The sequence below is a fragment of the Dasypus novemcinctus genome, chromosome 24 (assembly GCF_030445035.2).
Source record: "Dasypus novemcinctus isolate mDasNov1 chromosome 24, mDasNov1.1.hap2, whole genome shotgun sequence".
Classification (NCBI taxonomy): Eukaryota; Metazoa; Chordata; class Mammalia; order Cingulata; family Dasypodidae; genus Dasypus; species Dasypus novemcinctus.
The window spans coordinates 39,462,976-39,483,779 of record NC_080696.1 but is presented as its reverse complement, the minus strand read 5'-3'; the positions used below and the strand labels follow the sequence as shown (position 1 = coordinate 39,483,779).

At 43.8% G+C, this 20,804-nt stretch overlaps 1 protein-coding gene across 1 annotated transcript; it reads right to left on the bottom strand.

Annotated features, from left to right (window-relative positions):
• Nucleotides 1-58: 58 nt before the first annotated feature.
• Nucleotides 59-19,630, bottom strand: AAR2 (AAR2 splicing factor). The gene is made up of 4 exons (XM_058287028.1): nucleotides 19,525-19,630; nucleotides 15,702-16,511; nucleotides 12,454-12,683; nucleotides 59-2,026 (listed from the first exon to the last, which is right to left on the bottom strand). The coding sequence occupies exons 2-4, from the start codon at nucleotides 16,456-16,458 to the stop codon at nucleotides 1,859-1,861; spliced, it is 1,155 nt and encodes a 384-aa protein (XP_058143011.1). The 5' UTR covers nucleotides 16,459-16,511; nucleotides 19,525-19,630; the 3' UTR covers nucleotides 59-1,858.
• Nucleotides 19,631-20,804: the final 1,174 nt, after the last annotated feature.

The following is a 20,804-nucleotide window of genomic DNA, read 5'->3' as shown; positions in this document are numbered from 1 at the left end:
GGACTGGCTGCTCTGGGAGTTGGGCAGATTAACTGCAAGAGAGATTCACACCAGGGGATTCAGTCTCAATTCAAAGACTTTAATGTACATTATGCTCTTGGAAAAACATCTCCAAGGTAACAAGTGGAACCAAAAGTCTTTACCAGCAGGGATCCTCATTCAAAAACCTGGTTGTGAGCCCTTGTCTTAGAAAAGAATGGCACAAGGGCTCTGTACTACAGTGGGAGCTCAGGGCCAGTGTGCCTGTCTAGAGATGGAACTCTGCCCACACAACATGATAGGCATGACCTCAGGATGCCTCGGAAACTGTAAGCATTAATTTCTCCAATCACTGACAGTTCCATTGCAATCCTGGGAAGATTTAGGCTGACCAGGTCATCTCCAGAGTTCCAAAAGTAATGGCACAGAACTTCAATAGGGCCGAAGAAGCCTGCCCAGGTCAAGAACCTTTCTTTTTGCTGTTGAATTTCCATGTCATCCAAAATAGTCATGGGATATGCAGGAGGTTTTCCAAGTCCCACTTCTGGGTCTGAGGCTTCAGAATACAGCAGATAGGTGATACATGGCACCAGTGAGGCACCTGAGGTCAGGGCCTACACCAATCTCAGGAGATTACCATTTGGGACCTCTGAACAGAAGAGGGGATTTTGACAGCGAAAACCAAAGCGAACTGCTTATCAGACTCAGCCCAAATGTCGTCATTGTTACTCCTGTGGCAGTCTGACAGTATTTTATGAATCTCAAAAAGTGAAAGATTATGTTTTTAAACTAATCTATTCTAGAGATTGCATTAAATTCAGTCGGTGTGTGTGTGTGTATATGTGTGTGTGTATGTGTCTCTCTCTCTCTCTCTCTCTCTCTGATTAGATTACTTGACAAGATTCCTTTAGGGCTTTTGATTGGACTACATCAGTGAAGTATGACTCAGGTTGAGTCTCCGCCCTCTTGCTGGGTCTGATAAAAATGGAGACACAGAAAGAGACACATAGAACAGAGGAAAAGGAAGCTGCCATATTTGATCCTAACATGTGAGAGAGGACTAGAGGACTGCTTGAGCATGAAACCCCCAAGAGGCTGGACCCAGGGAGCAGTTCAAGAGACAAGGTTTGCCGACAGCTGTAGTAAGGCAGAGATCTTGGAAGAGATCAGTGGCCATCTTGCTTTAACACATGGCAGCTGACTTTGGTAAGAAAGCACCTCTCATGGTGCCTCAATTTGGACTTTTCACGGCCTTGAAAGTATAAGCTTTTACCCCCAAATAAATTCCCTTTATAAAAGCCAACCCATTTCTGGTACTTTGTATTAGCAGCCCGCTGGCAAACTAAAACACCCCCTTCCCAATCTGGGGCCCCTGAGTTTTCTGTGATGCACTTCCAGTCAACAAGGGGCAGACAGAAATTCTGGCTCATCTCCCCATTACTCTGTTTAACTTTGAAAAGGTCACCAATTGACAGCTCAGAACTGCTGGCCAGTTCAGGGTTTCTTAGTTTCTAACCATCCTAAGGAATAAGCAATCAGTTCTCTTGGGCTTTTTTTCCCTTCTTATTCAGAAGGAATTAGGTTGCTGTTGAGGTAGGCGTCTCTCAGAAGCTTCTGTAAGAGCCCATCTGAAATGCAGTCCGATTAACACCAACACCAGGCTGATGGGAACCCACAAATGTGCCTTCAGGATAGACACAGCCCCTTTTGACCTAAAGGAACTTATTTATTGGTGAAGGAAGGAATTGTGGCTCCAGTCGTGTAGAACCTGATGGGACTGCTGTTCTGGCAGGTCCAAGTATAGGAAGAGGGGAATGGAGAGGCCAGGACTGCAGGCATGTGAGAAGGGACTTCCCCACAGCTGAGAGCATTCCCAGAGTTAGCTGGTCTCAGTACTCTCAGGGAGCTCCACCACCACCGGGGCACAGTCCTCAGGTTCTGCATCAAAGTCCCATCGGAACTTCTTGGTCAGGTGAGCTTGAAACTTTTCAGCTTTCTGCCTCAGGGTGGCATCCACGGTAACGCTGCAGGCAGAGGAAAAGAAAACCTACGGAGAACAGAGTATAAGTCACTCCTGAGAACACAGTGGGGGCCGAGAAAGCTGTGGAAATTTCCTCATGGTGTTCATCTCTCTAGGGCGGGTAGATCAGCTGCTGCTGGCATAAGCCCAGGACACCGGCTGTGCTTCCCCCCAAACCAAGAAAAAAGGTCCAAACCCAGCTGGGACAGGACTAGAATGGAAAATTATTATACTGGGCAGAGATGTCCCCACTGAGAACAAGGCCAATAGGGCCATCACCCCAGCCCTGCCCCACAGGGGTTCTACCTGGCACCTGGGTAGAGCAGTGGATGAGGTAGTAGCTAGACCAACTGGTACCAAGAAAGATTTGGGGGGCTTATAAGACTTTGGAGCCCGTAATGTTCCAGACCCCAAGCCAATGAGGCTGAATTGCTGCTCTAATCTTCTAAATGGACCACAGGTTGCCAGTTTGAGACTTTTCTTCCCCTTAAGAACTGTCTTTGATATTCTTTTTAATTCAGCTTCATCTAATACAAACATGTACAGGGGGTGAGAACAGCAATTTTTTCTACATTTGAAACCCCATTCCAGATTGTCCTAGATCTCACCCATTCCTAAGAATAACAGAAAATCCACTTTTCCTTCTTATACTATTTTACTATTCTCAAAGAAGTTTTACAGAGTATCCCACAGGATTCTCAAGAGTCCTGGGAAGCTACACTAGAATGCCTATGTTAAGGAAACTGAGGTTAAGAGGAGTTAAATGACTGGATCAAACTATCCAGAAAGGAAGGAATGTTTTTTCCCAGAATTTCCACCTGCTAAGAAGGACTAACCCCTAGACACAGGCGCAGGACAGTAGAAGAAGCTTGTTGATACACATATTCCTCCTGCCACGGCTGGTTTTCAGACTATCACGGAAGGATTCCGGGTACCCAGAAGATACGACAAAGGCAACAGTCTAATTCTGCAGCAGATTCCAAGGGCAACCCCTCCCACCTCCTTCTCCAATGTCTTTCTGTTAGGAGGAGGGGTGGGGCTCATTTTCAGTAGTCTTTTTTTGGAGCCATTTTGTTAGAGTGGTAGATGGGACAAAAGTGATGGGGGTGGTGGTGGAAGAGGTGAGGGGGTGGATATAGAATTTGGCTTCATTAACTTGGGAATCAACTAAACAAAGCAGTGGGGAGAACAGCCACAACAAAATGCCAGATCAATAACTAATTAGAGGGTCTGTGTGATCTCAGTGGTGAGAGGGCAGTGGAGAGAGCTGGGGCTGGCAACCTATCTGTCGGTAGCTAATGGAGCCTGCCCTGGAGTGCTGAATGTGAGGCAGGGCTGAATTCTGGGGAGGAGGCTGTTATGGGAAGCAGAGAAGCCTTGGTATCAAACAGCATTGCTCCTGAAGCCCTGCACACCCATGGGTCTGTCCCCAAAGGCCATGGGAAGCCCATTGGGCTACTTAGCCAAAGCCTCTTCCTGTTCCCCCTCCTTACACAGTAAATTGTACTACTCTACACAGCCCCTCCTTTCCAGCCATATTGAGGACCTGCCCAAACATGCACTACTGCCTCTTTCTTTGACTTATGGGTACATGTTTTCCCTCTGCTTATAACACTCTTCTACATCCTGCTTTCTCTTCCTTCACCTAGCTAACTTCTACTAGTGACCCAAGGTTCAGCTCAGACATGACCTCTTTCAGGACACCTTCCCAGATCAAGGCTAGAATATGTGCTCCTCTGTGCTCTCCCAGTGCCTAGGGTTTCCTTGACCACAGCATCAGTCTCAGGAAGGTAACAGGTCATTGACTGTTGACTTTCCCAAAAGATGAGGAGCAACTCCAAAGTTTTCAAATCTGGGAAACGGACTTGGCCCAGTGGTTGGGGCGTCGTCTACCACATGGGAGGTTCAAACCCCGCGGTTCAAACCCCGGGCCTCCTTGACCCGTGTGGAGCTGGCCCATGCGCAGTGCTGATGCACGCAAGGAGTGCCGCCCCACGCAGGGGTGTCCCCCGTGTAGGGGAGCCCCATGCGCAAGGAGTGCACCCATAAGGGGAGCCGCCCAGCGCGAAAGAAAACGCAGCCTGCCCAGAAATGGCGCCGCCCACACTTCCCGTGCTGCTGACGACAACAGAAGCGGACAAAGAAACAAGATGCAGCAAATAGACACAGAGAACAGACAACCGGGGGAGGGGGGGGGGAATTAAATAAAATAAATAAATCTTTTAAAAAAAACAACACACAAAGTTTTCAAATCTACATTCCACAGCCATGGAACAGAGTCTGAATAAAACCATAACCCAGTAGATGTTTAGTGAACAAAAGAATCAAGAAGACTACAGGTCTATGAAAACCCATTTTTGGTTCATTTTCACTCAGTGCCTGGTACAAAGTAGTTGCTTGATAATGATATGATGGTGCTGGACAGAATAAAGGACTCATCTTGGGAAGAAGACGACGACTTTCTTACCATGCCCCTGAATGCTGCCAGCTCACAAGCCACCTCCTTGTGACATACCTCTTATAAAAGCCCAGGCTGAAATGAAGTGCTCCAACCTCTGTGTTCCCCGCAGGACTGTGCCTGCACCTCCTTACAGCATTCATCACACTGTGCTTGCATCATGGTGATCTGTGCCTCTCAAGTGTAGGGAAAGAGTCTTCAATGTATCCCACATAGTATATTGCCCAGGGCAGAACCCACTGGATGTTCACTAAACAGGTATCGACGAGACATTGGGACCAACCTGCATTTGGCAATGGCCAGGAGAGAGGCTGGTACAAGCTGGGCCCACGCTCATCACCCACTCTCCCCACCCCTCTCCAACACTGCTGGGAGTAAAATTAACTAGAGGCAGATGATACAACAGAAGCCCTCTGTCTAAAAAATAAGGCTTCTAATTTAAAAAGTGCTTTATCCTTTTTAGACACTAGCCAATTTCATCTTTACTACAATCCTGGGAGGCAGGACACAAAATTATTATTCCCATAATACAGATGAGGACGCTGGATATGCTGCAGCATGCAGTGATGATAAATGTTAAGCAAGATCCAGTCCAAATAGGAAAATCTGTTAAATCCTTTTTTCCTCAACAAGAGAGCCTTCTTTTTATCTTGCTATAGACTTAATACATCCTTGATATTTCTTTTTCAGCATTGCCCTCTGGGGTGCCAAGGGGCCTAGAGACCAGGTGCTTCTGGAACTGTGCCCTCTGCAGACCTCCATGACCCAAGGAACGTCCTCTCAGGTTCCAAAAACCAACTTTATTGAGGTATAATTTACATACAATCTAACTTACCTGTTTTACAAGTTCAATTAATTTTGACAAACATACATATCCATGCAACTACTACCATAATGAAGATACACACATACACACACACACATTTGGGGAATGTAAAGTTTTAAGTGTTTTAAGGCCTTTTTGGGCTTGTGAAACCACCACCACTGAACGCTTCCATCACCCTAAAAAACACCTTTGTGCTGCCCCTTAGGTGTCAAATCTTCCCCTTGCCCTAATCCCAAGCATCCACTGATTTATTTTGACCCTACAGTTTTAAAAACTTTAAAAAAAAATAAAAAATAAAAAAATAAAAACTTGATATTTTTAAAAGCTTCTTACAATTCAGAAAATATATATTTTTTTCATTTATTTAATTTCCTCCCCTCTCCCGGTTGTCTGTTCTCTGTGTCTATTTGCTGCGTCTTGTTTCTTTGTCCGCTTCTGTTGTCATCAGCGGCACGGGAAGTGTGGGCGGTGCCATTTCTGGGCAGGCTGCACTTTCTTTCGCGCTGGGCGGCTCTCCTTACAGGTGCACTCCTTGCGCGTGGGACTCCCCTACACGGGGGGATACCCCTGCGTGGCGCAGCACTTCTTGCGCGCATCAGCACTGTGCATGGGCCAGCTCCACACGGGTCAGGGAGGCCCGGGGTTTGAACCGCAGACCTCCCATGTGGTAGACGGACGCCCTAACCACTGGGCCAAGTCCGTTTCCCAAGAAGTTGTTTAGATAGTACCTAGTTCTCAAAAAAATAACTTGCTTTTTCTCTTGTTTACAGATTAATTTTATGCCTTCTTCAGAAAACTTAATGATCTGGTTATGTTATTAAGTGAAAACAAATAAACATATTTTTAACATAACTGAGAACTGAGTCATCTTAATATTGGCAAATTAATCTTGTATATTTTAAAGATACTTTTGAAACAGGATAACATTCCACAAACTGCATTTATCCAAAAACAAAAAGCGCACACACAGGGTGTTTTCCTCAGACACAAAAAGCTGTTAATACTTTAACCATGAAGTCTGTGTATTATTAACACTGGAAATTACTTTAGTCATAAATGTGAGAGGTTTTTTTTAACCCAAATTAAATAGAGTTGAGTCAGAACATGTTGAAAAATTCAAAATATCAAGGTGGTAGCTGGGTCACTATTTTATTCTATTCTTTGGCTAGATCAAAAAGATGAACATTCCTAAATTTTCAATTCCAAATGACTACTGAACTTAAAATGAAACTAATCAGAGGCAGAAAAGTTTTATTTCCACTTGCAGAAGAAGGAAGTAGTGTTAAAAGCAAGATTATTACTTCATAAATATGACCAAGAAGGTGAAAAGCACTAGGAATCATATCTTCTGAGATCAGTTTAAAGAATTTGGGGTGTTTCATATGGGCTGCTAATCAGATACGGTAGCCTATCACAGGCTTTAGACTTCAAAGCTTAGCCTTGCTATCCACTAGTTCTGTGATCCTGGGGAAAATTGTGTGACCCCTCTTGATCCTGTTTTTTCATCTGAAAAATGTGGTTATACACCTAACTTCTAATATTGCTAATTCTGATATTGTGAGTGCCAAATACAATAATATCCAGCAAGCACACAAAAGTGACAGCTGATGGTAGGAGGTGTAGGAATAGGTAAGTGAAATTTATCACAGCTGAGGTTATGATAAAAATACATAGACATCATGGCCATGTTTTCCCTTAAGAGTTAAAAATGGACAGTGGCATTTATCATATTGGCAAGAAATGAAACTGGAAATCATATTTATTGTGACTAAAAGTATTAAACACACACAGGTTATGTGACTATATGCTATATGCTATGCAATCCACAAGAATTCTTATTTTGTACATAACTCACCTTCTAATATATTAATATTATTAAATTCAGATTATCCTTTCATTGGTTTTAAACAAATTATGGTGACTTAAAGTGCTTTGAACAATAATTTTAAAACTGCATCTATTTTTGTAAAACAAATAATTTTTATTCATGCCAAATCCAAAGGATTTGTAAAAACCAGTGGCATCTATTCAAAAAGCACTCACAAGGGAAAACTGGAAAAAATTAACAGCAGAGGCCATTACGTGGCTGATTTCATACAACTTACGGTGGTTGTCTTTAAGTGCTTACACATACAAACATCAGTCCCTCTCCATGGGTGAGTAGCCATTTAAGCTCCTAAGTAAGAAAGCAAGCCAGTTCTGCTTACTTGACTACCTGGGGGGAGAGCAGGCGGCTCGCTGAGGAAGGTTTTTATGGGCTGATTCATTCACTCACAAATACCCTGAGTGCCTCCGTGGGATTGGAGTCTCACTGCCAAGGCAGCATCAATGACCCTCCATTAAAAAAGCAAAAAGTTTTGTAATATCCTTTTCTACACTGTGGCTGTTGAAGTCTCAGTCATGCCTCAAGCTCATAGTCAAAACCCCTCTTCGCATAAAGTCATTCCTGATCCTCTATCCCCTCAAATCTCAATCCCAGTTAGAATTAACCACTCTGTCTTTGGTGTTCCTAATGCCTCTTGTTTATACCTACAGTATTAGGGTCATCAATTTACACTGCCACAGAAATTGTGTACTTCATCCATCTTAAAACACTTGATAACACAAACCAAGATACATATCTGGCCTAGTACTAAATGTTGAAAATAACCACATGAACAAAAAATAGGTCTCGGGAAGTGGACTCGGCCCAGTGGTTAGGGTGTCCGTCTACCACATGGGGGAGGTCCGCGGTTCAAACCCCGGGCCTCCTTGACCCGTGTGGAGCTGGCCCATGCGCAGTGCTGTGTGCAAAGAGTGCTGTGCCATGCAGGGGTGTCCCCGCGTAGGAGAGCCCCATGCGCAAGGAGTGCGCCCCATAAGGAAAGCCGCCCAGCGCGAAAGAAAGTTCAGCCTGCCCAAGAATGGCACCACACATATGGAGAGCTGACACAACAAGATGACGCAACAAAAAGAAACACAGATTCCCGTGCTGCTGAGAACAACAGAAGTGGACAAAGAAGAACACGAAGCAAACAGATGCAGAGAACAGACAACTGGGGGGGGGAGAGAAATAAATAAATAAAATCTTAAAAAAAAAAAAAGGTCTCGTTTAAAAGGAGCTCATGGGCCAGCGGGGAGGTTAGACTGACAGTACATTAATTTTGGAAAAAACAATCAACACAAATATAAAAATGATAAGTACAAGGCAGGCTAATAGTACAGAAACGAGAGAAAGAGAGATCAGGGACAACCTCACACAGAGGGATGATTTGAGGGCATCTTGTAGGATGAGCAAGTACCTACCAGGCAGAGGGAAACGCAAGTTCAGTCAAAAAGGCACGAAATATCCAAACAAGATATACAAATGGTCAATAAACACATGAAAAGATGCTCAACATCAATAGCCACTACGATGGCTATTATTTAAAAAACTAAAAAACAACAAGTGTGGCAAGGATACGGAGAAATACTAACCCTTGTACATGTTGAAAGAAATGTAAAATGGTGCAGTCCTGTGGAAAACTGTTTGGCAGTTCCTCAGAAAATTAAACATAGAACCCCATATGAACTGGCAATGCCACTTCCAAGTATATCCCAAAGAACTGAAAACAGGGGCTCAAACAGTTATTTGTACAGCAGTGTTCACAGCAGCATTATTCACAACAGTAAAAGGTGGGAGCAACACAGTGTCCATCAACAGATGAATGGATAAACAAAATGTGGCTTATATACAGAGTGGAATATTCTTCAGCTGTGAAAATGACATTCTGTCATATGCGACAAATGGATGAACCTGAAGACATTATGTTGAATGAAATAAGGAAGACACACAAGGACAAATATTATATGATTTCACTTACACGAAACACCTACAATACACAAATTCTGAGAGACAGAAAGTAGATACAGCTAACTATGGGCTAGGGGATGTGGGAGGGTGTGGGGGACAGGATGGAATGGGGAGTTGGTGGTGGTGTAGTTTCTCACTGGTGCAATGAAAAACTTTTGGTAATGCATGGTGGTGATAGTAGCACAATATTGTGAATTTAATTAATATTACTGTACTGCACACATGGTCAAACAGCATGGCATGTTTGGGAACTTGCACAGAGGCCACTGTCACTGGAGTGGAAGAGGGAAAATGGGGAGAGTAAGGAGAAGTTGGAGAATCAGCCAGCAGCCAAATCAGAATGGACTTTGTGACCTATTTGGGCCTTTAATTTTCTAGGAAATGAGAAGCCATGGAGAAATCCCAGGGAAATAGCATCAGAGCTGTATTTTAGAACAGCATCTCAAGTAGCAGTGTGGGAGATGGATGGACTGACAGGAGTAACCCTGGAGCCTGGGAGAGAGTTATAAGGCTGATAAAGTCTGATGCAATCGATGAGACCAAAAGGCCTGGGCTACGGAAAAAGTTCTAAAGGTAGGATTAGCCTTTTAAAATATTTATCAGTGTCTGGAATTATTTGGTTAATTTATTTATTTACTTTCCCGCCAAAATATAAGTTCCAAGTCAGGGACTCTGTCTGTCTTGCTCACGGCCATATTTCCAGTCCTGGAACAGATGCTCAGTAAATACCTGGTAAATCAATGAACAAATCCCTCGAGGTAGAAATCCTAGCTAACACATATATGCTCCTTAACACTTTCAGTAGAATGCTGTATAAAAAGGAAGCTAAAAAATGTGTTGATATATTTTCTAAAGGCATTTGTCCTTTGGATTTTTCCAAACAATGATATTAAATTTTCTTGGTGAAAAGTTCAAAGACAGAATTTTTCCAACCATCAGCTCTGCATACCCCACCTGGGCATCTATCAGTCCAGCTGGGCCCTTTCTGCTTTGTAATTCATTGCTGGCAACAAAGCCTCGGCAATTAGAGCTCAGCTGTCAGTGATGCTGACAATGGTCAGGACAGCCAGTGACACACAGTATGGCCTTCCTAGGTCTGTGTGACAGCATTAACTCACGTCACCAGGGTGGCACATCATGGCCGCGGGCTGCAGTCACCGCAAGTTAGCAGGTTGATCCCTCCTTGCACAGTTCTGCAACCCACAAACCTGGAACTTTGGGGGAGATTTTGCCCTCAGAGGAAGGAAAAAGAAAAAAGGAAAAAGGAATTTCTCTGTTATATTAAGAACGAATAGGGAAGTGGACTTGGTTCAATGGCTAGAGCATCTGCCTACCACATGGGAGGTCCTAGGTTTGAACCTCCTTGACCCATGTGGAGCTGGCCCACGCGCAGTGCTAATGTGTGCAAGGAGTGCCCTGCCACGCAGGGGTGACCCCGCGTGGGGGAGCCCCACGCGCAAGGAGTGCGCCCTGTAAGGAGAGCCGCCCAGTGCAAAGCAAAGTCCAGCCTGCCCAGGAGTGGTGCTGCACACATGAAGAGCTGATGCAGCAGGATGACGCAACGAAAAGAGACACAGATTCCCAGGGCTGCTGACAAGAATACGGACACAGAGGAACACACAGTGAATGGACACAGAGAGCAGACAACTGGGGGTGGGGGTAGGGGAGAGAAATAAATAAAAAATAAATCTTAAAAAAAAAAAAAGAACGAATAAAAGGACAGGTTTGTTTGTTTTTTTTAAGATTTATTTTATTTTATTTAATTCCCCCCTCCCCCGGTTGTCTGTTCTCTGTGTCTATTTGCTGTGTCTTGTTTCTTTGTCCGCTTCTGTTGTAGTAAGCGGCACGGGAAGTGTGGGTGGTGCCATTCCTGGGCAGGCTGCACTTTCTTTCGCACTGGGCGGCTCTCCCCACAGGGCGCACTCCTTGCGTGTGGGGCTCCCCTACGCGGGGGACACCCTGCATGGCAGGGCACTCCTTGCGCGCATGGGCCAGCTCCACACGGGTCAAGGAGGACCGGGGTTTGAACCGCAGACCTCCCATGTGGTAGACGGATGCCCTAACCACTGGGCCAAGTCCGTTTCCCAAAAAGGACAGTTTTAAAACTCTTCTGAAGTAGAATATACCAGGCTTAAGCCATCAGCTTGACTGACTCATCCTTTTGGTCAGCACAAGTCCTCCAACTGACAGAGCTCTATGTCAGCAGCCTGCTCACAGAGACTCTGCCAAAAATAAGCTGGTTTTAGAAAAGTGTTCTGTAACTCTGAGAAGGCAGGCCCTGGATGGTGTCTCCACTAATGTCAACCAAGGATCCTTCTGGGGGAATCCACATTGTATTCCGTACACAGGGCCATAAGCACAGGTACTAAACCAAGACTCAAGTCTGGCTACAAATCCTGGTGCTGCCACTTACTAACTGTGAGATCTTGAGTAAATATCTTAGTTTTTCTAAGTCAGTTTTCTCACTTGTAAAATGGGAATAATCCTCTCTGCCCTACAAGGTTGCAGAGACTAAATGAGGGAACCTATGTGACATGATAAACATGTGTAACATGATACCTGACAGGTACTGAGCGAATATATGTTCCTTGCTTTAGCTCCACCTTGTATGGTGCAGGCCACAAAGGGTCTCACACACAGGGAGAAGACGGAAATTGACAGCCTGCAGAATCTGCCTCTTCTATACTTGAGAAAGTTACAAAATGTTGAATGACAGAGGCAATCCCAAGCACATAGAGGAAGCTAATCTGTTTGCAAAGGGAGGAAATAGCACAGGATGAAGATTTTAAGTTGTTTGAAGCATCTTCCTTAATTACCACGCATAATGAAAATTTAATTGCCAAATTAAAAGCAAATTTCACTTTTTCTGTCAGAGAATCTGCAGAAACGGGCACATTTTGTTTGAACAGAAATCAAAGTTACTTTAATGCTTAAATGAGATCTAAGGAGATGCAGATGTTTCACTGGGAATAACAATCTTCAAAACTCTGCCCTACTGGGTTGCAGTAACTTATGGCTACAGAGGAAACAAGAACAATGGTTTTGACTGAGTAATTCAAAGGGGTGGAGGTGATTTAAATTCCAAGTAACTCAGTGTTAGGCCCTTTTCCAGAGGTGGTGAGAGGGTGATACAGAGAGAGCATCTGTGGCATCAAAGAGCTTACTAATCAAGGAGAGCGAGAAATAGGAATCACCCTAAAATCAAGAAACTGAAGTTAGGAAACCTCTGGGTCTTAGAAGAACACCAAAAAACCAAAAAGCTAACCTTCCTGAGGGTACTTTCACATACTCCTGCCTTAAATTTCACCCACATGGGTATCAGTCAAAAGACTGCTCACCTGTAAGGTGCTGGTGAGGAAGTTGTTCTGGGAGACAATGTCCACAAAGAAGTCAGCAGGGATCTCACTGAGCTGGTGGTACAGGATGGAGATGAGGTTGATATAGAGGGAGCAGTGCTTCACCATGGCTTCTTCTGACCGGCAGAGAAGGTTCAGGAGCCGCTTCCAGTGCTCAAATGCCTCATACACATTCCCCAGCAGGAAGCATACAAAAGCAAACTGGAGTTCACCTGAAAGGAGCAGGGAGGAGAAATGATCCTGAGTGGGAGAAGGACCAGCTAATTCTGCACTGTGTTCACCCTACCTTAGGCTGTTCAGAAGGCCATCAATTCTACTGGACCTCAGCAAGAGGAGCTTTTTATCTTTGTCACTCCTGCAGAGCCTAACATGGGGTTTTACACCTAGCAAGTACTCAACAAATGTTTGCTGAACTGCTATAAATTTAAACCACAGGAAAAAAAAATTTAAACCACAGGAAACCAAACTATAGCTTTGGATTTCTGTAAAATCAGACTGTAAGAAAAGAAGTACTCTTAGTATTTGCCTGACATTTTTAAAGTTTACAAAATGTGTCCATGGATATTATGCCAAGTGGATCCCAAACCTGGTTCTCCATCAGAATTACTAGGAGAACTTACTAAAAATAAAGCTGCCTAAGCCTCATCCCCAGATTCTGACTGAGGATGGATGATGGGGCATCAGTATCCGTAGTCCTAACAAGCTCCCCAGGATATTCTGAAGCAGATGGTCGTCCCAGGGTCAGGGAAAAGTTGCATTATACCACATAATCATCAGCTGAACTCCACAAGGGAAGATAGTTTGCCTCATTTTATAGATGAGTTTAAGGGACTTGCCCAAGGTCACATATCTAATGCTACTGGGTGGGAACAGTTCTAGAGCCTCATACAACAGGAAAATTCATGAATACTTTTTCAAGGGGTTAACCTGCCAGTCAGATCATTTTAGTTTGTTTAACAGAGGTCTCTTATGATTTTCTCTCTAGAAGACTGGTGCTAAGAACATGGGTTCTAGAGCCAGAATGCCTGGGTTCAAATCCCAGCTCCACTACTTAGCTGCTTTGTTACTTTGGACAAGTTACCTAATCTGTTCATGCCTCAATTTCCTTATTCAAGAGTTGTAGTGAAGATTAAATGAGTCAATATAGTACACATAAAGCATTTAAAATAACACCTGGCAAACAATAGCATGCATTAAATATAGTTATTAGTGCCATGTTTCCACGGGATGCCTGTCTCAAAGACATCTGATGATCCTGAGCCATGGTGCCTGGGCAAGCAACTAGGCATCTTGTCACAGATCCATTGGTGATCACAGCTATTCTCTCTGGCTTCAAAGGAAGATGTAAATTTAATGAGGGCTTCTGTAGTATACATATATGTGGGCCATATAAGGAATAGATGCACTCAACACCAAATACAAGTTGCATGGCATTTGATCTGTCACCTCCAGAGACCTAGCAAAACTAGTTCCCTATTCCTAAGCTTTTGGAACAAAGTTTGATCCATGTGGATAGCTACCTGGTCTAAGGATTTTGGATATCTGACAATATTTTTAAAATATAGTCACATTTTCTTTGTATAACAGAAGTTAAGGATTTGTTTCTTAAGGATTTGCTTCTTTAGTTGACTTTGCCTGGTTAGTCTGTGAAACTAAAAAGAGCTTATTCTCTGAGTTTAGGGCATTAAATTCATGTATTTCTGGCCTAGTCTAAAATTAAATTATGAGATCAGAAATCATTTCAAAGAGCTGTCATATAGATTGCAAGTTATCCCTGTAACAGGATTTTTTACAAGATATACTTTGAAGAACTGAAATGTTTAAGAGGTAGAAAGGTGGATTTCTGTTCATTTTTAAGCCAGAATTTCATGTGTCACTCCTTTACTGAAAATACTATCTAATGTATTAAATATGCACCTGTTGAAATATCGCATTTTTTCAGCTAAGCCAATGAAATTTAAAAGTCCTATATTCCAATTTCTCACCAACCTTCCAACAGAAAAATATACAAATTACCTGGAAAATTTGTAAAAGTTAAAAATACAAACAGCTGTTAAAGATATGAAGAATGTTCGCTGTCACCAGTAATCTAAGAAATATAAACTGAAACAAGATGTCATTTTTCAACCATACAGTAGGAAGAAGCTTGTATTAAATCACCATGCCCAATGCTCTCAAAGGTGAGGAGCAAGAGATTTCACCCATCTGCTGACAAGGCTGAGAACCCTTCTCTGCAGGGCAGTCTGGCAACATGTACCCTCTGATCCAACAATTCTAGTTCTAAATGTATGTGCAAGTACACCGAGGGTGCTCATTAGATAGTTATAATCTATAGGAACATCTTCAGGTTCACCAACAGAGGACTGGACTGGTTCAATAAACTATGGAACACCAAACAACCACTAAAGGTGACCCAAAAATGCTGATATTAAAGCAGACTATAAAATATACTTTAATCCTACTTTTGTAAAAACTTATATATTCACACAAACATAGATAACTGAACAAAGACTAAAAGGAAATACACAGAAATAGGAAAATGACTAAAATGAAATACAGACATATATTTTAAAAAAGATTGATAGTAAATACACCAAAATGTAAAAAAAGCTTATTTTTATGTGTGAGATTTGGAGTGATTTTTATTTTTCTTCTGTGATGAACATATACTGTCAATGTAATAAGGAAAAATCCAACAGTAAAAAAGTATAACAATTCTTTTTAAAAATGACTGGCCTGGTATTAACCAGTAGTGAGACCAACATTTTCAAAGAATCACGTGGAAACAGAGGCAGAGGGCAAGCTACTAGGAAACAGATTAGGCTCAGGAACCAGGAGCCTGGGGCTCCAGTCTCAGTTTGACCACTTTCTTTCCCTCTATGGACAGTAATCTGTGAAATTGGGGTCTGGCCTATATTTGTGACTCCCAAATATAGGAGTGCTTACATCAGGTTTCCATTGGGTGCTTACTTGTTAGACAGATGGATAGAGATTGATAGATGGATGCATACATACATACACACATACATACATGAGACTGCTGAAGCCCCACTCCAGACCTTTTGAATCAAAGTCTCCAGGTGTAAGGCCTGGGCATCTTTATCTTTAACAATTATACTGATAAGACTGCTTCCTAACCAGGTGTAGGAACCACTAGACTAGATAACCCAAGATGTACTCCTTATTCTGAAATCCCTCCGCCCACCCCCAAGAGCCCCGTTCCTTCTCACCAAGCACATCCTGGGGGCTGCCAGGGAACTGTTTGCTGAGCACCATTTCCAAAGCATAGCTCAGGTCCATACTGTGCCTGGTTATCTCTGCCGGCGAGGCACCAACAGGGAACATCTGTGTGGGCAGCTTTGAGAAGCGGATCTCCGTCCCAGCTCTGGGCTTCATCTCAGGCAGCCGGGCCAAGCCCTCCTGGTAGCTTTTGCACTCAGTGCCACAGCTGGGTAGATTCTGCCCTACCCGATCCTTGGTGTGCTTCATGGGGAACACAGGCAGCACATCTGAGAAGGCACAGATCTGTCGGCTCTCAGGCTGCAGCTTCTCCATTATGGCCTCACTGATGAAGCTGGTGAGTGAGATCCACTTCTTGAGCGTGGCATATGGGTAAGGTCCCAGGAACTGGTCCAGCTCTTGGAGATTGGCCCTCATGGCCTCCACCTCAGCCTCTGGGGCTGGGGACAGGTCCATCTCTTCCTGGGCTGCATTCCAGCGCAAGACCATCAGCCCTCGCTGCTGCAGGCTAAGGAAGAAGCCCATACGAGGGCCTACCTCCCTGGGATTGGCCTTGTCCACAGAGCTGTAGTGGAGGAAGTGGATGCCAGGTGGGATCATCTTCACACCCCGGAACTTGGGACCCACCTCCCAGGAGTTGTAATCAATGCCAAATTCTGTCCCCTTGGGCATGTTCAGGATGACCACGGTGGCCCCTTCAAAGAAAAGATGCTTGGCAAGCTCAGGATCCATCTGAATGGTGGCCATGCGGGCCAGTGGTGGGTGGCCAAAAGGAGAGCCCTTCTTGCCTTTCAAAACAGCTGAAAAAGAAATTGGTGTTAAAGAGAATTTGAGGAAGGAAGCTTCATTTGCTGAGCCATCTCTGGGTCAGATATTGAATTATACTAACGACATAATTACCTCCCTTCAGCCTATCCACAACCCTGCAGGCAAGGAATTATGAGCCTCATTTTACAGAAGAGGGAAGTGAGGTTCAGATAGAAGAGGATTTTTGTGTTTTCATTTAATGAGCAGGAACAGTCTTTTCATAGCTGGAAATACATCAGTTAAAGAGGAGTGCTATGCTCAAGGTGACACAAGGATGCAAATTACAACCTGGTATCATGCTCTCCAGGTCAGTATTCTTTCAATTGTCCACTTTGAAGATCTGCACTCAGATCTCTCTCTTAAAACAGAAGGTGAGAGTGGAGAAAACCTGGACGGGCTGTCTTAAACTACAACTCTTACTAAAACCTATCGCTGGAGAATCCAAGAGTTGAATGGATTAAACAAGTACATACCTAATTTTCCATAAGCTTCAGGGAAGGCTCAGAAATTGACAGAAGGTTGCAATTAGGATACTATGGAGAAGGGGGTACTCAGTATTTAAAATTCACAAAAGGTTTGGTGAGTGGAGAGCTTCTCAAACCACAACTCCTTCTTTCCTTTTATTCACAAACACCTAAAGTCCAGGGAGTAAAACAACTTCTCAAAAGGCCCACAGTCTAAGGCAGCCGTGGACCAATTGCCCAGAATGGATTCAAGTGGTATTGTAGGCCTAGGATCAGCTTATTTCATCCACCTCTGAACTACCAATGAAGATATACTGATAAAACCTCTGTAGTTCCAACATGAGCTAATTTAAACTAAATTAGCTAGTCCCAAAACACCTACCTATTCAATTCAACAAATATTCACTGAAAGCCTGTACTGTGGCAGGATCTTTGCCAGGTACTAAAGGAAACATCCACAGATTAAGACAGTCACTGTCCTTTTTTTTTTTTAAACAGGCACAGCATCAACTATTAACTTTATTTTTATTTTTTTTTAAAGATTAATTTATTTATTTAATTCCCCCCCCCCTCCCCCGTTATCTGTTCTCTGTGTCCATTTGCTGTGTCGTTTCTTTGTCCGCTTCTGTGGTCATCAGCGGCAGGGGAAGTGTGGGCGGCGCCATTCCTGGGCAGGCTGCTCTTTCTTTTGCACTGGGCGGCTCTCCTTACGGGGCGCACTCCTTGCGCGTGGGGCTCCCCTACGTGGGGGACACCCCTGCGGGGCGCGGCACTCCCTGCACGCATCAGCACTGCGCATGGGCCAGCTCCACACGGGTCAAGGAGGCCTGGGGCTTGAACCGCGGACCTCCCATGTGGTAGACGGACGCCCTAACCATTGGGTCACGTCCGTTTCCCAGTCACTGTCCTTTTTTAGGCACTTACAATCTAGCTGGAGGTATAAAACAAGACCCCCAAATTTCACAAACAGAAGAACCAGTTGTCTGTTTAATCCTGCATACCTTTTATTTTTTTCCCTTAAAACAAACCAAAGAAAATAAAAGTGGGGAAAAGAAGACCAATACTTTCCCCCAAATTTTAAGAGCATATTTTATCTTCTTAATCCAAAAGCCATTCAAAACCAGCCTTTTTCCCCCAAAATTGCAGCTCACAATCCGTTAATGGGCTATGAAATCAAATTTAAAAGATCTCAACCAGCAGTTTCTAACAATTTTCTTTAAATCAGAGGATATCAGCAGTATCAAGGATAAATATTGTTTTTTGAAACTGTATGCATGAAAAATGTATTTGTTAGTGTAGGTTACAGCCAAAAAAGTTTGAAAACCACTGCCCAAAATAATTTGTATCTTCATCTTTCTATCCCCAACCCTGAAGGTACTTAAATTGCTAATCAATTATCCATTCCCCCTTGTGGCATCTGTTTGTTCTTCCTTGATAATAACAATACCTTTCATTCTAATCCCACCAGCCTGTAATTCTCGACTCTCTACCTCCAGTACATGGCCTGGCACAGAGGAGATGCTGGGAAAAGGTTTCAAAGTAGCCTACCAACCCGTCTTAATTACAGCCCAGTGAGTTCTTCACATCCAGGAATGCCGAAAATCACATTCATCCACTTTTCTTCACCACCTGCCTAATCCAAGATACCTTCATTCCTCACCCAATATTCTCCATAAAACAGTAATTTTTTTCAAAATACCAATCTAATCATGCCCCATTCACACTTAAAACCCTCTGAGTGGCTTTCCATGTGGCTCTTGGGAAACCAAAACTCTTATTATGGCCTATAAAGCCTGCAACGGTCTGGCTCCTGGTAACCTCTCCAGCTTGGTTTCATACCATGTTCCTCTCCAAGCTCCCTGTTCCAGCCGCACTGGTCTCCTTAAGACAGGTTACTAAAGGCTTTCTCTAGGTAGAATACTCTTCCCTCCCCACTTTGGAAACAATTTTTCTTATCTCACTGCTATAGCCAATTTCTTAGTAAAGCCTCCTGACCTGAGTAACCTAAGTGAGGTCTCCTGTGAGACACTCCTACCTCTTCATTTCACACATCACGGTTGCAATTTTGCATGTTTGATTGAGGACTGTCACCTCCAAGAGGTTTAAGTCATTTTGTTCACTGTATCCCTAGCACATATTAGACGCTCGGTAAACACTTATTTAGTAAAATTATGATCTCTATTTTGTAAACAAGAAACAAAGTCCCGGTGAGGGGAAAGTCCTTGGCCGAAGTCACGCGGAGATAGGGCAGAGACCCCAAGCTCTAAAGTTAAGAATAACAACAAAAAACAAACAAACAAACAAAAAACCTAAGTTACGCCGTGTGCCAGGGTTCTGGCGTACGGGATCTCAGCTTCATAGAGAGTAGGGCCTCCAGAGAGTCCAGCATCCCACCACCCGGCTCACAGACCCAGAAGCGGCCGCCCAGGCGAGGTGGGCCTACTTCAGGCCCTCCGCGGCCCCAGGTCGGAAAGAGGGGTGGCCCCGGTCACGCAGACTCCAAAAACAGAGAAGAGAAAGGAGGCCAGGAAACCGTACTCACCGGCTCCCGCTTTGCCCCACGCCTCAGGTACCACGGAAGCGCACCGGAAATTCTCGCGCTTCGGCGCAGGCTGGGAGTTACCATGAAAGCCGTCCGGGGGAGCCTTCGGTCGCGGGAAGAACGGGCCGCGTCTGCAGGTTCCGCCGCATCAAAGGTTTCCTTTTGCTGCTCTTAATTACTCGCTTTAGTTCCTGATTCGAGGACAACTTTCATTAAACTATGCATTTTATACCTCCCTCCAGAAATACACCCACTACCTATAGTCCCTTGCTCTCAATCAGTCATGGTCCCTGAAGCTGAGGTCAAGGTCACGGGTACCAGCTGGTCATAGACTACGCAAGGACGGTCCGGGCACCCAATCTCTATCTGAGTCACAGTGTCAGAGCTGCCCCTTATTATTACACAGTCCCAGGTTCCAGCCATACTCAGCCCGTGGGGAGAGCCTTGGGAAGCCAGACCCTAGCCCAGGGAGAATTAGTCTCAGCAGCTGCAGCCCAGTCTCCCGGTGGGTCTCTGAGGCCACCATCATCACCATGCTGTCTGCGAGCGCAGGCCTAAATCTGTTATCTCAGTCGGGCAGTAAATGTGCCCAGCAGGAGGGAACCCACCTGTCTTGTTCTCTTCTATTTCCCTGGAGCCCAGCACAGAGCCAAGCACAAAGACTCAGCTCAGTACAAGTGTTATGAATTTCATTAATAATGACAGCAATGATAAATACATAAAATATTTTTTAAAAATGTCTTCCATTTGTAGGCCTTAACCCTGTGATAGGTGGCTGTGTCAGTGAGGGTTCAATCAATTAAAGAAGCAGAACCAGTAAGAGCTATATTTGGCCCAAGCAGACCTGGTCATATATGAGTTACAGTGGAGAAAGTCTAACTTACAGGGATAAGGTCTACCTCATAGTGTGTCTGTAGGGATTTGGGATTAGAAAATATGTGTACACTACTGTGTTGCTCTTTTTTTTTAAAGGTATAAATGAAAATTTATTAAAAAATAGATCATTTTGTGTCCCAGTATGTGGGTTAACAAATTTCTGAGAGGACAATTTATAGTCTTAAAGATATTTATTATTGGAAGTATTGCTATTAAGAAAGAGGAGGAGAAGAAGACTGGAAAAACAATACATAAACTAGTAGAATCTAGTAAAAGGAATAAAGATTCAAACTAATGAAATAACAAACATAATAGAAAGCTTTTCTAAAACTCGACCCTTTAAAAAATAAAATCTATAGCCTTCTGGAAAAACAAAAAGAAAGTGTTAGAGGTTTCCCCTCACT